General features: G+C 41.2%; 1 protein-coding gene across 1 annotated transcript in view; it reads left to right on the top strand.

Annotated features, from left to right (window-relative positions):
• LOC122802294 (nectin-3-like) overlaps positions 1 to 22,879 on the top strand; it is a 1,108,442-nt gene that overhangs the window by 936,768 nt on the left and 148,795 nt on the right. The window contains exons 4-5 of the mRNA XM_044071942.1: positions 5,682 to 5,715; positions 22,522 to 22,673. Coding sequence (XP_043927877.1) covers positions 5,682 to 5,715; positions 22,522 to 22,673 — 186 coding nt within the window. The remainder of the gene's footprint in view (positions 1 to 5,681; positions 5,716 to 22,521; positions 22,674 to 22,879) is intronic.

Genomic DNA, 22,879 nt, shown 5'->3' with positions numbered 1-22,879 from the left:
AGGATTTGGACCTTACTCAAGATTCTTTTTGGTTCCAAAGAAAACAGGGGACTAGAGACCCATTTTGGACCTCAGCAGACTGAAACAATTTGTAAAAAAGAGAAGTTTTGGATGGTCACGCTTCAGTCCATACTTCCCTTTTTTAGGGAAGGACAATTGGATGTGTGCGATTGATCTCAAGGATGCGTACTACCACATAAAAATGACCATTCAGAGATCATCTGCGTTTCCAGCTGGGAGCCAGTCACTACCAGTTTTGAGCCCTGCTCTTTGGTCTCATTATAGCCCCCAGAGTGTTTACCAAATGTATGGCAGTGGTCACAGCTCACCTGAGGCGTCTAGGATTCCAGGTGTTTCCATTCTTAGACAATTGGCTCCTTGCCTCCACCACCAGGCATCAACTGTTCAGGCAACAGAATACACTCTGACACTCTGCAGCCACTTAGGCATTACGGTCAACTTCGAAAAGTTTGCCTTGTCGCCATCGCAGCATATCATCTTTATAGGGGCAGTGTTAGACACTTCAACAACCACTCTACGTCTTCAAGTTGAAAGGTTATCAATTCTTCGCCAACACATCACTTCATTGGTGTCATTTACATAGCTCCAGCCGCAGAGGTCTTGAAAGTGCTAGGGTTGATGGCGGCAACAATTTTAGCCATTCCATCGGTGAGGATGCATATGCGGATCCTTCAGTGGCTCCTGTTCACTCAATGGTCACACCAGTAATTAACAATGAACCATATGATTCTGATTACAAACTCTTGCAAGAGGGATCTTCAGTGGTAGTTGATGTCTCTACATGTCACAATAGGATGCCCCTTTGTACCCCCCCCTCCAGTAGCCACTGTGACCACGGACGCTTCCCTGATAGGGTGGGGGGTCATTTTCAGGGAAAGGCTGCCCAAGGCACATGGACGGATCAAGAGTCACATTTGCATATCAGTGTTCTAGAGATGAGAGTGGTACTTCTGGCATTGCAGTACTTTCAGGACTCTCTTCCTCTAGGGACAATTGCCATACAGACAGACAACATGTCAGTGGTCTGGTATTTGAACAAACAGGGTGGGAGCAAGTCTTACCCCCTTTGCCGAGAAGCCCTCAGAGTTTGGCAATGGGCTGTGTCATCCCAGCACTTTGTTGGCAATGCACATCCCGGGGAGATCCACTGTCATAGCGGACAAGCTGAGCAGGGCAATTTTGTTGCCACGCGAGTAGTCCCTCAAACAAGAGATTGTGGACAGGATTTTCTGCAAATGGGGCCAGCCTTCCTGTGATCTTTTTGCCAGCCACATCAACACCAAATGCAGAAGCTACTTTGCCCTGATACCCCGTCCGGGAGATCCCCCGAGGGATGCACTTGTACACGATTGGCCCCTGGGTCTCCTCTATGCATTTCCCCCAATTCTGCTGATACCCAAATTTTTACAGAAAGCAAAGTCACTGGGAAGGACTGTCATTCTTATAGCCCCTCATTGGCCTGGGCAGATTTGGTTTCCATTTCTTTACCATCATCTCTTGGAGGATCCATGGATCCTGGACCCAGTTCCAGACCTTCTGACACACACCCATCAGGGGACCTCCACCCATCCTTGCAGTCACTGAAGCTAACTGCTTGACTGCTCCAGTTCCCCTTATAGCAAGGCTTCATAATCTTTCATATGAGACAAGTCAAATTTTGTTGGCCTCCCACAAACCTTCCAGTAGAAAATTGTATCATAGTAAGTGGAAGAGATTTTCCATTTGGGCTGCTAACAAGAACCTTGGTCCTTACCAAGCTCCATTGTCATCCACACTAGAATTCTTGACTGAGATTTTTCACGAAGGAGCGGCAGCTGCTACCTTTAGGGTCCAGTTAGCAGCTATATCTAGTTTTCATCTAGGTATTGATGGACTAAATATTATGCAACACCAGTTATCCAAGGCCTTCCTCAAAGGTACCTTTCACATGAGACCTCCAGTGAAGACTCCTTATTCTCCCTGGAGCTTGAATTTCATGCTATCCCATATTAGTCTTCCTCCCTTTGAACCAGCGTCATCTAGTGAGCTCAAGTTTCTGTCTTGGAAAACTATTTTTCTAGTGGCTATTACTTCTGCCCGCAGGGTGTCAGAGCTTCAGGCATTATCTATGAAGCCCCCCTGTACGATTTTCCATCCTGACAGAGTATCCCTTAGGACTAACCCTTCTTTTTTGCCTAAAGTATTTTCTGAAACAAACATCAATCAAGTTATTGAGTTGCCTGTTTTTTCCCCAGCCATACCAACAAATTAGAATAAATGCTGCACAAACTTGATGTTCACAGACCGCTTGGATATTATCTGGACAAAACAAAAGACTTCAGAAAGTCAGACCAGCTTTTTGTTTCATTCTCTGAAGCCAGAAAAGGTAGACCAGTGGCTAAAACAACTCTTTCTAAGTATCTTTCAGATTGCATCACCTATTCATCTGCTAATAGGTCTTTGCTGCATAAAGGGAAGGCGCATTCAACCAGAGCAGTCTTTACTTCTTCTCGGCCTTTCAAGCCAAGTTACCCTTTGATAATATCTGTGCTGCAGCCAGCCGCTTGGTCTAAGCCTCACACTTTAATCACTCATTACAAAGTGGACAAGGCCTCCAGGGACAGGGCTTCCTTTGGTTCTACGGTCCTGAAAAATGTACTCCCATGAGCCACGCATTATTTTTAAGGTGCTAGGGATGCTACCCATCAGTGAAGAACAAACGGCGAGATTGAACAACTTCACATAAAGAAGTTATGTACTCACCGTAATGTTCCATGTGAGTTGTTCCATCTTGCCTTCATGCTCACATCCCTCCCTCCTTCCCCCACCTGGCTGACAGTTGACCTGGAGACTGACTTCATCTTGATTATTCAATGTTTCTTCTTGTCTGGGGAGATTATTCCTCTTTCTAGGGTATGGTGCTCACAGCAAACAAGATCTGAGGTAATCCCAGCAGTGCATCTTGGGATAAGAGGTTTGGTTTCGAGCTACTGGTAATCTTTGAGCTTTGCTAAATGGCAGTGTCGGAGCCGAGGATCGGATCTGAACACATCAGTGAAGAATGAAGGCAAGATGGAACAACTCCCATGGAATGTTATGGTGAGTGCATAACTTTTTTCTTTTCTTAAATCTACAAGGGCAACTTTGCTTTTACCTTCCCAGGACTTACAGAATTTAGTAAAAACGATAAGTTGCTCATCTCCTTTTCTAGCAATAAGATGGGAAAACCAGTCTGCAAAACTAATCTAGCCAAATGGATAACGGATTGTATTTTCTACGAAGATTCCTTAAGAGGCCTAACCTTGCTAATACAACCAAAAGCACACTCAATTAGGTCAGTAGCCACATCAGCTGCCTTTTGGGTTAGAGGCTACATTGATGATATTTGTGCAGCTGCCACATGGTGTAATGCTCAATTTTTTATTGCTCATTACACATTGGACATAATCTTTAGAAACAGAGCTGCATTCGGTACTGCAGTTCTCCAGAACATCCTTCCAATGAGGGCCACCCAGTGTTACCATAGCTGGGGACTCTGTTGCATTTGTTGCGGGATGAATGAAAATGACATCAGATATAAAGGTTATGCACAGACGCACCTTCCCCCTTTTCATGTCTTTGGGATATTCCTAACGGAATTGTTAGGAATGATAGTTCCTGTTTGAGCTTCTGATCTTTTAGCTATCAGTTTTCTGTCATATCAGTATTGAGATACTTTACACGATCTATGGTAACACAGTGGTCAGGGGCATTGTGGATAAGGGAAGAGCTCGAGAGTTGGATCCTAGAATCTAGAGAAAGTAGCAGAGGCTGATCCAAGGATCAGATCCAAACCCTTTTGTTGAGGAAGAATAAAAATGATCAACATAGATGCACTGTTAAGGTGAGTACATAACTTTTATTTATACTCACCATAACAAATGTATTCCAGACAGGGTCAGGACCACTCTACCAGGGCCTTTGTCTCATCTGTGACTTTTTGGTAAGGGTTGGATTCTAGAAGTTACTACTTGGTCCTCTGTAATACTTTACAAAGCATTATAAGCTTGATACCTTTGCTATAGATCAAGCATTGCTAAGACCATTCTCCTTCCGTCTCCCAAGTATAGTTCGCTATGTTAATCTACCCATACTGCTAAGGTACTTGCAGCAGTGATTAATATGAAGAACATACTACAGTTGTGCAAGTTAACTTAACAGTACTGCTGCAATAAATACTCTATCCTTCCATCCCCCTTGTTTATGGTGTATCTTTTATGCCAAGGTGTGGACATATATTTTTGTTCCTAGCATTGCCTTTTCAGGGCTCAGCCTTTTTTGTCTTTTAGCTGGAAATCTGTGAAGGGCTTTGTGCCCAACCTTGTCTTTTAGTCAGCTCAGCTTGAGCTGCTTGAGAGTTTGGGTGCATGGAAGGGGGCAGGTGCCCTGAAGCTTTGGAAGTTAGCTGTCTGTTATATCCTTGGCAGGATATAACCAAGCTAACAGTCGCTCCTCAATAGCCTTAGAGGAGCATACCGTTTGACAGCAGTAAAACGTTGGAGGGCTTGCCTTCCACACTTGACTTTCAGTCAGCTCAGCATGATCTGCCTGACAGTTTGGGAACATGGAAGCTGTCTATCTATTAGATCCTTGGGTGGATATAACCCCATGTAACTAAAGCTAATGCAGCAGATATTATTCCATCATGTACCATTATGGTAAGTTCATCTTGCATAACTGTACTTAGAGACCCAATTTTCCTTGACTTGTTTCTCTCCAAGTCCAGTATCTCCACCAGTAGTTAAACCAGAGACCTAAATCTTCACCAGTGGATAAACTCTCACTGTATGTAAAGTTGTACGATTCACCATATTCCTTTAACTCATTTATGCTTATAGCACCATGTCTGAAATATCTGGCCAACGTCTTCACCGCCTTGTCTAAAATTAGAATCTACCTCTCATGCCTATAGTCTCACACTGAGCAGCCCTCCATACTGAAAGTAAAAAGTATTTACCTCAAATGAAATGCAGCATTATGATGGTTGACTTCATGGTTGCGCATCTTTAGCTGCATACAATAAAAATATATATGTGCCATTGCAAAAAAAGAGAGGAAAAATTATTTTTCTGGTTAAAATTCGTATATAGGATCTGCTTGATCCCTTAGTGAAAAAGAATTCCATTTGCTTTTTGAATATTCTGCAGTGAGGAAATGCTGTTCAGTATCAGTGGTGGCACAGCAGCAAATAAACATTGTAATTTGGATTTATCCAAAACATAGGTTCATAGATTAGTACTAGGCTAACTGCCCTTTTCAGCCATTTTAAGCCTAGCCAGTTATCCCTTGTGAGACTCAAACCCTGCACCTTGTGTTTATAAGGGAAACCGCTTAACCATTAGGCCACCTTCCCAACCATTTCTCATACTGGACCTTTCTGCTGTCTATTTACAGCTGTTCTGACCAAAGCTGCACTAAGTGTGACATTTTGAGAAAAGTAGCCAGTCTGATTTGAGGCATCTGTGCAGCTGTAGATGGAACTTCCTGAAAATGGCAAATACAGTTTAATTCCTTTTTGCTCATCAAATTAGAAGGTAATAGTTGAGGAATGGAAATCGTGCTCTCTCTCTCTTGTCCCATTTTATTCCACTCCATGTAAAAAATAAAAATTAACTGTTTTTGCATTGACATACATTTTGCAGGTAATCTGTTAAGACTGATAAGTGGCATTGACAGGTAACATTCGAGAAATGGGATCACACACTTACTCTTTGCACCTGCTTCACTTAGATTTATTTAAAAACTGAATATAGCAACAGGTTTTGTATGATTGTGCATTTTATTAGCTACAAAAAGTATAAAACTCTTTAAGTCTGGCATTATTGACTGAATGTAACCCTCAATAATTCTAGTCTATGTAATCCTCAGTAGTTCTATTCTGTGTGTCGGTACAGTAGACTTTTTTTTTAATCTTATATATTTTGAAGTTAAAATCCACACTAAATGCTAAAGCTTTTGCTTGCCAGAAGGCACTGTTCATATCCTTTGCTTGGCTGTCTTGGGAGTAGTGTGAAACCATTTTGAAAGTCACTCACTTGTAACTTTTTAAAGATTTTTGACTCGTTACTTCTAGCCTTTCCTGAGTATCTGTTTCAAGAAATTGTGGGCAGAAGCACTGGCTTGTCTCTGTTTTTGATGCTTGCTAACTATAGTTTTCAAATGCTAACTCTTATTATGGTTAATGTCTGCAGGTGCTTATGATTGCTGTTGTGCTGTATGGATCCTTTTTGCAATTAAAGTTTTGTATGCAGCACTATCATGGACTATTAGTTTGAAATTAATTTATTATTTTGCTGCTGTGATGCTTTTGTTTGGACTATGACCTGACATACTATTTGGAGCCCTTTGCCTTACATTATTTTAGTATGGCAGAGCTGTGCATTGTAGTTTGCTTTTGCATTTTGTGTTACTTTTTTGTATATGTTGTCTACCACTGCTAATGAGCATCTGTATCTTTGCACAGCAGATTGTAGGAAGTTGGAAGAATAGTGGCAATCTACTAACTGTGGCTTTTGTTTACTGTGACCTCTATCACGATCACTCTCACTTATCAACTGACCAAATTTTTGCTGAATGTCCAGATTTTTGCCTTCTATTTTTACTCTGTTACTCAAAATTTGTGGTTTTCTGGCAGGTCGCTGAATATTGAAGTCAAAAGACATACGTTTGAATTGCAGACTTCATTAAGAAAATGCATGCTAACAGAAATCCTGTTCTAGCAACTTTCTAAGATTTATAAGAATAATGTATAATATCTGTCCCTATTTTTTGTGCCTATGTATTTTAGGTTTTATCCAGATTTCTTGTAAGAGGTTGAGAGGTCTCTCTCACACACACACACACACACACACACACACACACACACACACACACACACACACACACTCTCTCTAACTGTCCAAAGCCACTTCCACACAAGTTGCTTGAAAGCTTTGGCATATAGTTGTATTTTTGTTGCTTTGTTATTTAATGCAGTGCTCACCCCTGGAAGTTTGTAACTGTCTATCTGAAACACAGCAGCTAAGTGAAATACGGTTTGTAATCTGTGTATATATGTAATATATGTAATCTCCATGCACATATGCAGCATAATTCAATGGCCTTAAACCTAGATTTCTTCATGGTAAGATGGACAGCCAGCTGACTTAAGGACAGGGCGCACATTGTCCTAGTTGGTGACTGCCACTAGTTTACAGATATTTGTACTTGTATGTATATTTTATATAACTGTCTCAGGCAGTGTCCATGTAGCAGGGTGCAACAGAATTTTACAGGACATCTCGGCACAATGGGTAGGAATGGCTCTTTATCAGTTACAGTAGTCAGTAAGCAAGAATGTGATTTCTTATGCCAAAATATAAATACTTGCCGTATTGATATTTGTAAGAACTTGACCCTTGTAGAGTATATATGGGACTCTGGTATCAAATGAAAGATTGCATAATGCTGCAAAGGTTGTCATTGATGCTGCTGGTTGCTATCAATTCACAGGTGTTTACACTTCAGTAATGCAGTATGTCAGTATCTCTGGTATTCTTCAGTATGCATTGTAGAACAGCATTTCACATGCTGTTTCACCACAGAAGTCAGGAATGGCTTCTCAGACACATTTGGTACTCTGCACCAGAGAATATCTGGGTTGTTTTCCAGAAATAGTAATTAACATATGACATATTCATAATTACCTGAGCCAGATAGTGCTTATATGATAGAAGAACCACCAGCTAGTAATCCACAGGATAGTTTATTTTAAAACACACACTGACATTTCGGCTCCACAAGCCTTCAAGGAGTGGTTCTACTTTCTACTTTGGTGCTTCTACAGTGTGGTTCTGCTGCAGTGTTTATATGATAGCTTGCACATTGCTGAAAAGCTCAGCACTGATAGTTTGTGTCCAGCTAACACTGCTTTGCAGATATTTATATTCCTCCATTGACTATGAACATATGAATACAGTTCATAATTTTGCAAGTGTCTGAAAAATGGGTTTTAAAACTCTTTCTAAAGACTGAAAATGTTCATTTATTAAATGTCTTTAACTATGTTCACAAATATTGTTTTGGTATAGAGTCCACGAGAGATGCTTAGTATGGTGTTAAACTTGATTTCATACTGACCAGAAGAAAATGCATGCGGTCTCTCAAATTTTTTTAAAAGGGGGTGTTGGAGTGTAACTTTAATGCTGGTGAGCTAGCTGCTGTGATTTGCATATCATGCGGTACTCCCATTCTTGTAAAGAATTGTCTGTGGGACACACCTCAGTTAGGCTAAAACTCATTTTCTGTGTTAACAAAGTTTCTGATGCGACAGACATCATGATTGCCTAATGCTCCCATCCTGCCTTGTTGTCCAATCAGTCCCATTGGATACTTGTCAAATCCTGAGGTTTTTTCCAAGTGTAAGGCTCCCCAAATTAAAAGTGGAAGGCAAAGATTGGCCCAAGAGATTTTTTCAAGCCGTATCTAGATCTTGCTACAGAAGTTTCCTAATCTCCAGAAAGAGTTTTTTTTCATTTAGAAAGTATCAGAAGAATGGTAAAAAACAAACCTAAGACTTCATGTTTCATAGATTCATAGGTAAGTATTGGGCTGGAAGTCCTTGTGGGCCATTTTAAGCATACCTCTCAACCGTACCGAATTTCTCAGTTTTTACCAGTTTTGAGGTCCAAATAATGGGGTGCCATGATTCCCAAGTGGCACCCCTTAATTTCTGATTTTCCCGGCTCTGATTTTTTAAATTTCGGCCTTGACCTGACATCATCACATGTGCGATCCTCAACTCCATCACTAGCCTGCCAGCCTGTTGGAATTGAAGGTCGAGGGACATACAAGCATTTCCGGCTGCTCCAGGGACATATTTGCGAGTGGGAAATTCAAACATGTTATGCGACCCGCTAGAATATTTATTTTGCGAACGAAGAACTTCAGCCGGGAGTGGGACGTATCAAACAAGGGAATTATGACCCAGAGGGAGGGAAGGAAACTCAGTACATTTAGAACACCGCTGCAGGTAAGTGTTCCACAAGTCACGTGTGTGTGTGTGTGTGTGTGTGTGTGTGTGTGTGTTCGCTATGCTGCATTCACTTTAATTGAAGTTTACATGACTGCAGCAGAGATGTCAGTTTATGATAGTTGATGTACCCATGACCATCTGTTCAATGACTTGATGAAGGGTCTTTGTTGCTGGGCAGCAGAGCTTTGAGTGCGCCTCCGCCAGAAACTCTCTTCAAGTTTCACTTTTATCTCTTGCTCAGGAATCCAGTTAATGGTGTGGGTTTCTGGAGGATATGTAATGCCTCCCTTCCTCAGACTTGTTAGAAAAGCTCAAGAGACAAGTTGATGTCTCATTCTCTTTAATGACAGAACTAACATTCTCTGCTTCATTTCAGTGATGTTCTCCGTGTTTCACTGTTGCAGTCATTACATTTGTGTAATCTGCTGGCAGGTTGCCCTCAGTCGGCCTGAATTCCAAAGTCTTGGGTCTTGCGTGGGTTACTGTCTTCTCTTCCATGACGTCAAGGGTATAAAGCATGCAGCCGATGCCATTTTCTTTAGTCTTTCTTGCCGCGCGGTGCCCGAAGCAGAAGCATTTCGCAAGTGCCGGTCGGCCGACTACTGAAATATTCGAGTTTGAGTTTCAGAACCGAAGTCTTCACTAAAGCTAAGTACTCCGTTGGGGAAACTTTTTTCTTGCTTTTTACCGATGTCAGAAAGTAAATAATTGCATTACTTGTGGGAAGCAAATACCTCATAAGGATTTCCATTTATACTGTATTCCTTGCCTAGGCCCTGATCACAACATGCCTGGCTGTCGGTTTTGTGCTAGATTTAACCAACGCACTATTAAGCGTCGGTATATTTTTGCATCAAAGTATTTTGGAAACAGATTTAACTACCCAGAAATGACGTCTGATAGCAATCAGACTACCGGAGTTCATAAAAACGCAAAGAAAAGGACAGAGAAATGCAGTCGAGATCCAAAACCAATGAAGCTTCTCCTAAGCCAGTCGCCGGTTCACCGGTACTCAGTGAGGCGCCTTTGCAGCCCCTGATACCCGCTACCTTCGAGTCGCAGGCCTCTACCGACGCCCATGTGGAGTCTGGCATGCCGCTAGATACTCAAGGTATTGGACTGACAGATGTATCTCCCTCGGATGGGTCCGGAGCCGCTGAGCAGGCACCGGCTTTTGAGGGTGTATTCAGACCTCAACATTTGTGCATCAAACCGATGACAGCTGCAAAACCAAAGACAAAAGCAACTTCTAAACCTAAAAACTGACGCATGAGCCACATGCACAGGTCTCTATGCCTAAAAAACAGATTATCCAAATGGCTGAAGACCTTATTACCTTGATCAGGGGTACCCATCTCCCTCCAGATAAGAGGCCTAGGCAAGACACTGATTATGAATCTTCAGATCATGTTTCTATTTCTTCTGTTTCCTCTTCTGATCTGGAATTATCTATACCTCCCTATGAGGATTCTGATGCTGAGGAGTCTGTTCCATTTGCATCTCCTCCTGAGGATTATTAGTTTGGAGAAATCTTGCATACTTTGAGGGAGCATTTTCACTGGGAGAGTCAAGACTTCTCAGAATCAAAAGAGGCTCGGGGATTTCCTTCTCCCTCAGCACAAGCCTTTAGCCATTCCCCCTGTTTTAGACATTGTGGATGATGTGTTTTCGGAGTCAAGCTTTGACCCCTAACTCCTTACCTCCGGCTCCCAGTAAGCCTGACAGAGTCCACGACTCACATAAATTTCTATTTAGAAACCCTGCTGCTGATCCTGAAACTATTTCACAGGGTCCAAAGGGAGTTAAGGCCTCAACAACAAAAAACCCTACCCCCTCTGACAGATTCTAGGGCACTGGACAGCTGTGGAAAAAAGGTTTATACATCCTGCAACCTTGGCAATCAGGGACTTAAATTGTCAATTTCATATGCGTAACTACCAATGTTATGGGATTGCTGAAACAGAAAATTATGTTGATTTCAGAATGTGCAGAAAATAAAGAATTACAGGCGTTATTGCATGCAGCCGAACAAGTTGGAAAGCATACTTTGCAATGTGGTTTTGATTCTTTAGAAGCCTCCTGCAGGGCCGCAGTTACTGGATCTGTGATTAGGCATGCCTGGTTGAAAGAACAAAATTTGCCAGATCATGTTAAAGCTAAATTGCTAGATGCACCTTTACAGCATGATTCTCAGTTTGGTATTAAGGCAGAAGAGGCTTTAAAGAAAATGGAAGACAAAGCTAAGTCTATGCAAACTGTTAAAGATTTCTTACAAGTACAGCCACCAAGAGTACAGCCACCAAGATTCAGTAGACACTGGCCTACAAAAAATTGGTCCTTTCCTGTGTCAGACAGAGATCAAAGGGGCAAATCCAGATGCCTTAAGGGTTCCAGGTACCTGGCTCAAGACTCATACAGGTCAAAGCAATGGGGCGCATCCACCTCTAAATCTGGAGGAGATAAAGAGCAAACATACAGGACGCAATCCCAGTGACTTCCCTCTGCCTACACCAAGCAGTTATCTTTTGGCAGCACCCATGGGGGGAAATTAGAACTTTTTGCTCAGAATTGGCAGTTAATAACCCAGGACAAGTGGGTAGTAAACATCGTATCACAGGGATACAGATTCCATTTCCACACACTGCCAATGACAAATGGTTGGCCAGATCTGCCAAAAAATCAGTGGGCAGAGGCACAGAAACAGGTTACATCCCTCATTGATATGAGGGCCATTCAGACAGTACCAGAACAGGAAAAAGGACAAGGTTTTTACTCAAGGCTGTTGGTACCCAGAAAGGACAAGGCCTGGCGGCCAATACTGGATTTATTGATTTTGAACACATACCTGGACATTCCAAAATTCAAAATGCTCACTTTGCAGCAGCTTCTGCCCATGCTGGGCAAGAATGCTTGGCTGGTGACTTTAGACCTAAAAGAGGCATACCTGCATGTCCCAATAAGACAATCGTGCAGAAGATGCATCAGATTCAAGGCTGGCTTAATGCATTACCAATTCTCTGCACTGCCCTTTGGCTTATCTACTGCACCCAGGGTCTTCACAAAGTGCCTAGCACCAGTAATTGCATTTTGCAGACAAAAAAGTATTAAAATATATCCTTACTTGGATGACTCTCTCATTCAAGCAGAGAACAAGGACACTCTTCTGTGACACCTGGCATTTGTGAAAAGGCTTCTAACATGCCTAGGGTACACAAACGAAAAGAAATCACAACTGGTACCCTCTGAAAAGATAATATTCCTTGGTACAAGCTTGAATACAACTGCCCAGATGACTTACCTCACGCCAGAAAAACAAAGGCAACTGACTACGCCAAACGGATGGCAACAAAAACCCAGTCTTCTGCAAGACAAATTCTTCAGGCTCTGGGCTTCATGGCACCCTGCATCCTACTACTTCCATATGCAAGACTGCATATGAGGAAACTTCAGTGGTACCTAAAAAGTTTATGGAGTCAACATTCACGCAGTCTGGAAACAATGATTCCTCTCATTCCCTACCTGCAACAGGAGTTTCTATGGTGGGCAAAGGCCTGTCACCAAAACATGGGATGGCCCTTCACTCTACCCCCTGTCAGCCAAACCTTAACAGACGCATCAGATTATGCGTGGGGGGCCCACATGTCAAGAAGATGCATTCAGGGCATATGGGCACCAAATCGAATGCATCTACATATCAACCAGAAAGAGATGCTAGCTGCTCAAAATGCCTTAACAGCCTTCAAGGACTTCATCCAGGACAACTACTGATAAAGTCGGACAACACCACAGTCATGTGGTATATAAACAAGCAAGGGGGCACACACTCATACCCTCTATGCAGATAAATACATCTTCAGGCTCAGTTCCTGCCAGGAAAACAAAACACTCTGGCAGATGATTTAAGCAGAAACCTTATGGATCCTCACAAGTGGAAACTAAATCCACAAGTCTTCAGCATGATAACAGAGAAATGGGGGAGCCCAGACATAGATCTATTTGCCTCTCCTCAAAATTATCATCTGAAAAGATTCTGCACAAGGAATTACCACAGATGAGCATGGAAAGTGGACGCCCTATCCTTCAGTTGGAAAAACCTATCCGTTTACGCCTTTCCTCCTCTGCCTCTTCTACCCAAGGTCCTCCGAAATGTCAGACAAGAGAAGCCAAAGATGATATTAATTGCCCCGGACTGGCCCCACCAATACTGGTACCCAATCCTATGGAACTTGTCTCGATACCCACCTTGGACCTTGCCTCAAAAACCACGACTACTTTCCCAACAAAACAATCAGATCCTGCACAATCAACTACAGACTCTGAACATGGAAGCATGGCTAATCCGGTAATCATACAAACGACACCTCTCAGTAAAGCTGTGATGGATGTAATTTTGGAAACCAGAAGGCTTAGTACTAGAAAATCTTATGCTGACAAATGGAAGAGATTCTGTGCTTGGAATCAAGCACAAGGAACTGATACAGCAGAACCACATCTTCCTCAGATATTACAATACTTAACTGAGATGCTTGACAAAGGCCTATATTTCTCATCAATCAAAATCCATGCCTCTGCTGTTTCGACACATTACAATACAGAGCCACCAATCTTTTCTCATCCTTTACTGAAGCAGTATCTTAGAGAAGCCAAAAATTTAAGGCCTCCTAAAAGATCACCATTAACCTGCATGGGACCTCAATTATGTGTTGGAAAAGCCCACCCTGCCTCCATTTGAACCAGCTGCTACCGCTGATATAAAGTTCTTATCATGGAAGACAGCTCTGCTACTAGCAATTACTTCAGCAAGAAGAGTTTCAGAGCTACAGGCCCTCATGGCTGTAGAGCCTTTTATCATATTTTACCTAGACGGCGTCTCTGAGGACAAATCCTACTTTTATGCCTAAGGTCATTTCCAGTGTGGCTCTTAACCAAACAATTCATCTGCCAACTTTTTGTCCAAATCTGCAGAACAAACGAGAGAGAATTCTGCATTCCTTGGACATACACAGACAGCTAAGATTCTACTTGAGCAGGACTAAAGCTCCAAGTAAAACTGAGCAATTACTAGTGTCGCATGCTGCAGGATCCGAAGGAAAGGCTATTTCAAAGCAGACAATTTCTAAGTGGATAAGCCATTGCATCCGTTTCTGCTACTTACACCATGGCAAACCTGTGCCCAAGGGTATTAGGTCTCACTCCACCAGAGCTGCAGCTACTTCAGCAGCCTTTCTCAGAGTAGTACCAACCAAGGACATTCTAGAGGCTGCTACTTGGAGTTCTGTTCACACCTTTACAAAGCATTACCATTTGCCTCTCTACTCTAAATCCAGGGCAGGCTTTGCCACTGCAGTGCTGCAGGGCCTTATAGCCTCATCTAATGCTGTTTAGCTCCAACCTCCCAACCATAGATTTGGGATTCTACCCAAATGTAATGACTGCAACAGTGAAACACTAAGAACATAGTACAGTTGTGTACACTTGCCATAAATGTAGATTTTCGAGTGTATTCACTGTTGCAGTCCAGGTTACCCTCCCTCCATCCCCCTGTCCTTCTACAGTTTACCTTTCCTTCTCTATCTTCTACAACCTGTGTGTTGTATTTGCTTGTAGGTGAAGGTAAAGTTTATATTTATTCATTAAGATATATAAATATATATAATATTGCTACCTTTTTGGGGGCACCTTGACACTGGGGGCAAGAAAAACTAAAGAAAATGGCGTCTGCTGCATGTTTTATATACCCCTGACGACCTGGCGTCATGGAAGAGAAGACAGCAACCGATGCAGGACCCAAGACTTTGGAATTCAGGCCGACTGAGGGCAACCTGCCAGCAGATTACCCAAATGTAATGACTGCAACAGTGAATACACTCAAGCATCTACATTTATGGTAAGTGTACACAACTGTACTTTTTCTCCCTTCACTTGTACAAGTATTTTCCTTCCTCATTGCATTTCTAATTGTTGAAACGTATGTAATAAAATATAACAAAACTCATGCAGGTGTTTGCAGCAGTTAATACATCCTCACTGTCCTATCAACTGCTCCACTTAACAGCACTGTTAGCTGATTCCTGTTAGGCTTGTGTAAAGTGTGTGTAAGCGCTTCTGCTTGAAATGTTCGTGTTTAACTGTGGTACGTACAGCTGAACTTCTACTGGCTCAATCTCCAGGCATGGCACTTCTTAAATGAAACGTTCGCTGTTCATGTAGACTCTGTGATTTACTTATTTACATAATGGCTGGATTCATGTTGCAGGCACTTAGTTTGAGTTTGTGTTCATGATCATGATGTACTTTATTGAAGGCTCTTGTGTGTGCATTGCTCAATACAATGACTGTTATCACATGTTTACTTCAGCTGCTAGAGGTGTACGGGTCGTTTTACTTAACGGTCAAGATTTACACAGCCTCTGGATTTTATTTAATGGCTAAACTATATGTACTGTGCTGCACTTTATTATTTGTAAGAGCTGTTGCTTGCTGTACTGTGCTGTATTCACTTTAATTGAATGTGTGTGTGTGATCTTTTAATGTGGAATTATTTAGGTGACTTTTACTTCTGCAGAGATTGTGCATATTTACTGATACAGGTGAATTGTAGAAGTCTGAGTAGACTTTTATGATGGAAATGCTCTGAATTGGGCAGTTTTGTCATTAGTTCATACATTTTGTTTCATTGATTACTGGAAAAAAGTTGAAAATTTAAAACACATTATACAAGGAATGCAATTTAATGCAATCAGGAAGGTGTATCAACAAACACATGTATGTTTCGTGTACAAGGGGCCTATGAATTGAAAACAGCACAAAGGTAATCTATCAGACACTGGTCAGATGCATTTTCTTTGAATGCTGTTTTAATGAATGTGAATTTCAAGGGCAGAGAAGTTTTAATGCTAAGTCTATTTCCATTGTGAGACTGTATTGCTTTGTTTAGCAAATGACAGCGATGGTTAGTGCTTGTGGCCTTGTGCTATAAAATGTAAAATAAGTTTTAAATGAAATCTAAATAATCATCATAGAAATATAGCAAATACGCACATTACATTGTTAATGGTAAATGGGGAGCAATATCAAAGTAATGGAAAGTTGGAATGGCTGCAAGGAGGGCTGGTGGGCCCCATTCGACCATGATTTTGTGAGTGGGAAGGGTGGTGGGCAAACTCAGATATCTCCGGGTGGCACAAACTCAAGCTACGCCACTGATCAGTAGCCCATGGAGAATGACTTTTGGAGGTCCTAGCAAACTATAATATTCCTTTGCTAAGATTAGAATATTGCCTCCTACCATTAAATGCCCTGCCTTTTACCAAAAAACCCACATACTGCAAGTCACCAAAAACAAAATCCTAAAATTCATCTTCTCCGTTCCCAGTGAACATCATTGCTACACATTAAAAAAAAATTGATTGCCATTTACTACAGGGTCCAGGCCCAGGGCCATATTTTGGTAGTCTGTTCTTCAGTTTGCATTTGAAAGTTGGCACCCCACAATTCCATTGGGATGGGTGGGGTTACATAATTGTATATGCAAATTTTATGTTACTCAGCATAGATTTGTACCTATTTTCAGGGACCTTTATCCAGATTTTTGATGCTTCCAGGTTTGAGAGGTATGATTTTAAGCCTAGCCAATTTTCCTCAGAAAAGAGAATCAGACCTTAGATCTGTGTGGTAAACACCTTAACCGTTATGCCAAACCCAATTCAGAAGAGTTCCTTTTTCATACTTAAAGAATTATTGTTGTACATTTTTAGGGATCAGTTGCTACAGTTTCTTATTTCCCTTTAGCCACAATTGTTTCCCCTGTAGACCAGCTCGGTGCCATACCTGTGATGTAGATGAAAGCAGTGGAAAGTAAGAGAAGTCATTAGGTTTCCTTATTCTGCAGATAAATATAGAAATACTGCAGGTTGTTTTCCCTTGTAGTAAAAAAGAAAACCACAACATGAGTTTTAAATGAAGGAGAATGAGGCACTTGGATGGTTATCAGGAATAATTCTTCTTTGGCAGCTTGTGTGTGCATGTAAGCTATCTTTATACTTGGGGTCGGTGTGGGAAAAATATGCAAGAACATATGTATGCTTTTGTGTCACTTATCCAGCAGAATGTGCTTTTAGCAAGTTCTTTGCTGTAGTGACATGGAAGTTTAACCACGAGTGTTAGTTCATTTTTTATTGTTTAAGAAAATAGTTAGAATCCTCAGTTCATCCTGAAGATGTTAGTTTGAAAATGTCCTAAAAAGGCAAGCAGAGTTTTTACTAAACCTCAACAAGCGTTTGAAAATCCTTAATGCAGGTACTAGTTTGTTTTATTCTTCAACCCTGTAGAAGCTGCTGCTACATTTATAAAATGAATTGGTTTGCTTTTAAACATAGGTCTACAATCTTTAAGAAATTGTAGTTGGTGCTTGGCTACAGATGACATATTCCTCATGGCATATGATGTTTTAAGTGTTAGTGTATTTCCCTCCTTGGCACTCATTTGAGATTGTTTTTAATAAAACCCTTTTTATAAACTTGTTAAAACACGGCCTAAATCAGATCTGGGGAATCCCCTGTGGTGTCAGAGAAAGCTTAATGCGAGATATCACTGTAGACTTTCTTCTTTCGGCTGCTCCCGTCAGGGTTCGCCACAGCAGATCAACTGTTTCCATTTCTTCCTGTCCTCTGCATCTTGCTCTGTCACACCAACCACCTGCATGTCCTCTCACCACATCCATAAACCTTATCTTAGGCCTTCCTCTTTTCCTGTTACCTGGCAGCTTCATCCTTGGCATCTTTTTCCCAATATACTCTGCATTCCTCCTCAGCACATGTCCAAACCAACGTAATCTTGCCTCTCTGGCTTTGTCTCCAAACCTTCCAACCTGGGCTGACCCTCTAATATACTTATTCCTAATCCTGTCCATCCTTGTCACACCCAGTGCAAATCTTAACATCTTCAACTCTGCCACGTCAAGCTCTGACTCCTGCCTTTTTGTCAGTGCCACTGTCTCCAACCCATATACCATAGCTGGTCTCACTACCCTCTTGTAGACCTTCCCTTTCACTCTTACTGGTACTCGTCTGTCACAAATCACTCCTGACACTCTTCTCCACCCACTCCATCCTGCCTGTACTCTCTTCTTCACCTCTACTCCACACTCACCATTACTATGAACTGTTGATCCCAAGTATTTAAACTCATCCACCTTCGCCACCTCTACTCCCTGCATCCTCACCATTCCTCTATTCTCCCTCTCATTCACACACATATATTCTGTCTTAGTCCTGCTGACGTTCATTCCTCTTCTCTCTAGAGCATATCTCCACCTCTCCAGGGTCGTCTCCACCGGTTTCCTACTCTCACTACAGATCACAATGTCATCTGCAAACATCATAGTCCACAGAGACTCCTGTCTGATCTCTTCTGTCAACCTGTCCATCACCATTGCAAATAAGAAATGTTGCTAAATACCACAGTAGACTTTAATGGAGGTAATTCCATACGTGTGCATTGAAGTCTATGGACTTGTCTCCATGCTTGGGCCATCCTTAGCGTCATCAGTCACAAAAGTCATCAGCCATTGTAGTAGGGAAAATACGTAATTTAAAATTGGTTTAGCAAGTAGGATAGAGCTAAGAAATTGGAAGCAAATGCATTACAGCCTTATAAGGGACCATCAGCTGTGGTGCAAAAGGTAGGTGCTTATTCTGTACCTCATTTTGTACATTTAAGTTGGTGACAAAAGGAGACAAACCTAACATATATTAAATCAGTACTTTTCAATCAGCACAAACTGAAAAATCTAGAAAATAAGGGGAACATGAAGAAAGTTTTAATAGTAAATGTAACAGGAGTTTACTTAAGGAGAAAACATACTGCACTTTCAAACATCTTGGAGCTTTGTATACTCACTGAAGCTCATAATGCCTTTTTTGTATACTTCCAGTTCAGTTTACTATTTGTTCGAACGGCAAAACATTTGACATTCGAAACAACAAACAGTAAACCCGAATGCAAACATTCCAACCGGCCACGATGTCGACCCAAATGATCAAACATTTGAGTCAACATTGTGGCCGAAACCATCACGTGATAGCCGTATAGGAGACTTCTATATGACATCTGCAGGGGGGTAAGCCGCCCCCCCCACTCCCCCCTACTAATGCATTCCAACTCCGAGATCGCACTACAGTGGGGATATGGATGAATTTCCAATCCTCACTGTACTGTGATCTCTGTGCAGATGGTCGAATACACTTATGCGAATGTACTACTGCATTTGCATAAGTGTGTTCGACTATCCCATCCATTTATGCTTTGTGCACAACATTCTGATTTTCGGCAGCAGTGCTGCTGACAGAATGTCATTCGCAGAAACCATAGTAAACCTTCCAGTTCATACCCGTACCTCCTTATTGGCATCCAGAACTTTTTATGGTCTGGCTTCTTTAATAAAGTGACTTGCCAACTAATAGGTAGTATTAGAAAAGGGCAAGGGGTTATTAACAAAATGTCGCTAAGATTTGTTGGTATAGGATGTGCTGCAGTAGATAAAACTTTTTTTGTCATTTATTATTCATATTTATGCCCATATTTTCTGAGACCTACAAACACCAGTATGGGAGATGGGACAATTCACTGAAAATGCTAGTTTATATCACACTGTACTGAAAATATTGATAGTAATTATGAAGATAAGCAGTGTCTCTATGTACTTAATACCTCAAAAAACAAGTGATGTACAAACTGTGAAACATTAGATGTTGAAGAAAGCTGTCTTTGGTATTTGGGCTGTAAGTTGCACATCTTGAGATGTGACCAGTATTTGTATTGCTAATTATACAATTAAACATATGTTTTTATATTTCTGTAAATATCTGTAAACATGCACTTATAGAGGAATTTCTTTTTCTCTCATGAAAGCTTACATCTGGTTGACAGAAATGTTCTAACAATATATGTCTAGGCTGTATAGTTTTCAAGATATGAAAATTAGTGAAAGTTTAAAAAAATATATAATTTGGGGTCTGTGGAAAAAGCAAAAAGTAGTGCATTATGTTGCAGTATTTTATTTACAAGAAGGCACTATTATCACTTTAAAGAATATCTTCTTACTAATAACATTGCTATTGGTACAGTTTTAATAGCTTTTATTCACAAAATATTTACATTTGTTAATCTTATGCATTTTAAGCTCTATACCAATTGCAAAGCCTTCAGTGTGACTGTCATTAGTGAGGAGGTGCCAAAAAACACCTGTATACAAATTGGACCACTTTATGTGAATGTTGCATCCTTTGGTCACACTTCCTCTTTCCAGTTGATATGGTAGGACAAGGTACATGTAAAATATGCCTCCATGGCCATCAAGAGCAGCACCTCTCCATCATAAGTAAGTAAAACAGTGACTATTACAACAGGTTAACCTGGATTTGATTCGTATCTCAACATCTGAGGTGCTGACAAGGTGTGGGGAGGACAGACACGCTTATCCTTGAAGAGTAGGTGGGAGACCACTTGCATGGGACACAAAAATCAGTTAGATTCCCTAGTGGAGGCCAGTGAAATGGCCTCAAATTTGACTCTTGAAGATGGTCAGGATGGCACACTGTCATTAGCTGCTTGCAGAAGAAAGGAACTCATTGGGAAGACTGCCCATTGTATGCATTGTACATTCCACCCATAGGGTGTTACTAGGGCTTGTGTGGAGGTGGAGGCAAATATAGGAACAATGCCAGTAGCAGTATGACAGGGCCCTAGGAAGCCTTGATCTCGTCAGCCTTGACCCTTGGAGTAAGTCCATGAAGGCCAGAGGGTGTAGGTAGACCCAGCAATCAGGGAGAAACATCAGGTTTCCCTCTGCTGCAAGAGACAAAAATTGTAAATGTATTTTTCTTTTGTTGGGGGGGGGGGGCATTACTGACTGGTATACAGCCATTTCATAGACTCACTGTGGGTAGTCCCCATTGTTAGATGTTAATAGGTTTTTAATCCATCAGTTAGTCCTCAGCAGAATCATCCTCAGTAGGACAGTTTTCTCCCATGATGGCTTTCAAACTGTTGACTTCTGTTGCAGATCCCTGTAAGTCAGGCAAGTAAATAATTGTATATCCTTGTAAACAGTGTTGATGTCGCATCTTTATCTTGATTTTGCAAGAACTATGACTGTTCATTAGTGAAGGGCAAATTGGTGGTCTCAATCTAAATGCACTGTCCTGTTGTAGTGTGTATTATCACAGTGTGCTTTTTCATAGGGCATCCCCCCCCCCCAAAAAAAAAAAGATTAAAAAGAAAACAGAAGCTTTGGGTAAAATATGCTGAATTGTAAAGGTACAAAGGTACTGAATCTCTTCTTGGACACACCTAGGGGGGGGAGGGTACCCTCAGAGATCAATTGATATGGTGAAAATCTGCTAACAATAATGTTTATCCTAATATTGTGGCTCAGATGGAGTAGTCTCCTAACATCTAGCAAATCCACAGGTGCTCTTTCAGACCAGATGTATTTATGTTCCACAAACTTTTCACAAGGAGATGGCGGTAGAAAGCTTCTTCAGGAAGAATTACATAGGTAGTTGTGATTATCTACTTATAAACTTTGCATGGAATGCTAGTGCTAGCAGCCTGGATTAAGAATTATGCATTGTTTGACCCCCTTTGTGATGGACTGATTTCCTATTGTCTGATAAGATGGTGATAAAATTCCTTTTATGATGTACTTAGCTAGCAAGTTTCTTTTGCAGCTGTACTTTAATGAATGCTGTGTCATTTTTTTTTTAATTTGTTTTGTCATACTGTATTTTTGTAAGAAAACAGATTAACAGTATGATATGGATATGTTGATATGACTTCAGAATTGTGTTTTATAACCGGTCTGTTTTGTAGTCTAATCTTTCTTTTTGTTAACTGAAGTATATTAATACATTTTATATAAATTGCATTTCTTTTGTCTTCTCCATCTAGTCAGCTGCAACAGACCTCTCTGCTGATCTGTTTTCTCCATTGAAAAAATGTAACCGTCACCCCCCCCCCCCCCCAAAGAAAAAACACATCACAATTTTCATGGGGAGAGACTAGTGAAAGATGTTATGTCCTAATTATACCATAAGGAGAAGGATCAGTAGACAAGCACGACATCATACTGTGCAAGTAAGAGGTGTGTTTGCTCTCAGCCAATGTGCTGCATGCTCTGGTAATGCAGCATTCAGTGTACCAGTTTCCTGTGTGAATAACAGTTGGGTATCCACTTGCATAGTTAGTTTTGCCCTGCTTGTGTTTTGCCTGTGGTAATCACCAGGGCTAATGCTGTAAATGTGGGACAAACTGAGCCTTGACTTTCTAAATCCTTTTCCCCTAATCAGCTGTCTGGCACCCTGGATGTCATTTTAGCACACACAGGTATCAACATCTATGCTAGCAGTCCAGAATTGTGTGCTTTTCAGAGTTAAAAAGAGCTTACATTTTTTTTCTTTTAATTTTAGGGCTGATGGACAGTGGCCAGAAGGTTTGCAACAAGTGAATAGTACATTATTATTTACGAAACCATTGAATCTCAATCATTCTGGGGTTTATATCTGTCAAGTGGCCAATGATCTTGGTCAGAGAAGCAGCCAGAAGAGTGTTGGAATTCGAGGTGAGGTCATGCTTTTTGCTGAAAATGCAGGCTGACAGAGGTTCTGTCTAGAACTGTGCATTTTGGAATGATTGCTTACTGTGTTGTATGTGTTATGTGCTGTGATGTCCTAAAATAATTGAATTAGTAGGACTGAAATGCTTGGTGTATAATTGACTTGTTCTTTTTCTCTTATGTTTTTTAAGTTTGTGTTCTGTAGATTAAAT

Source organism: Protopterus annectens, chromosome 5.part0, assembly GCF_019279795.1.
Source record: "Protopterus annectens isolate FY-2018-M chromosome 5.part0, PAN1.0, whole genome shotgun sequence".
NCBI lineage: Eukaryota > Metazoa > Chordata > Ceratodontiformes > Protopteridae > Protopterus > Protopterus annectens.
Note: the sequence above shows the minus strand (reverse complement) of the source record. Positions and strands in the feature narration are given on the sequence as shown.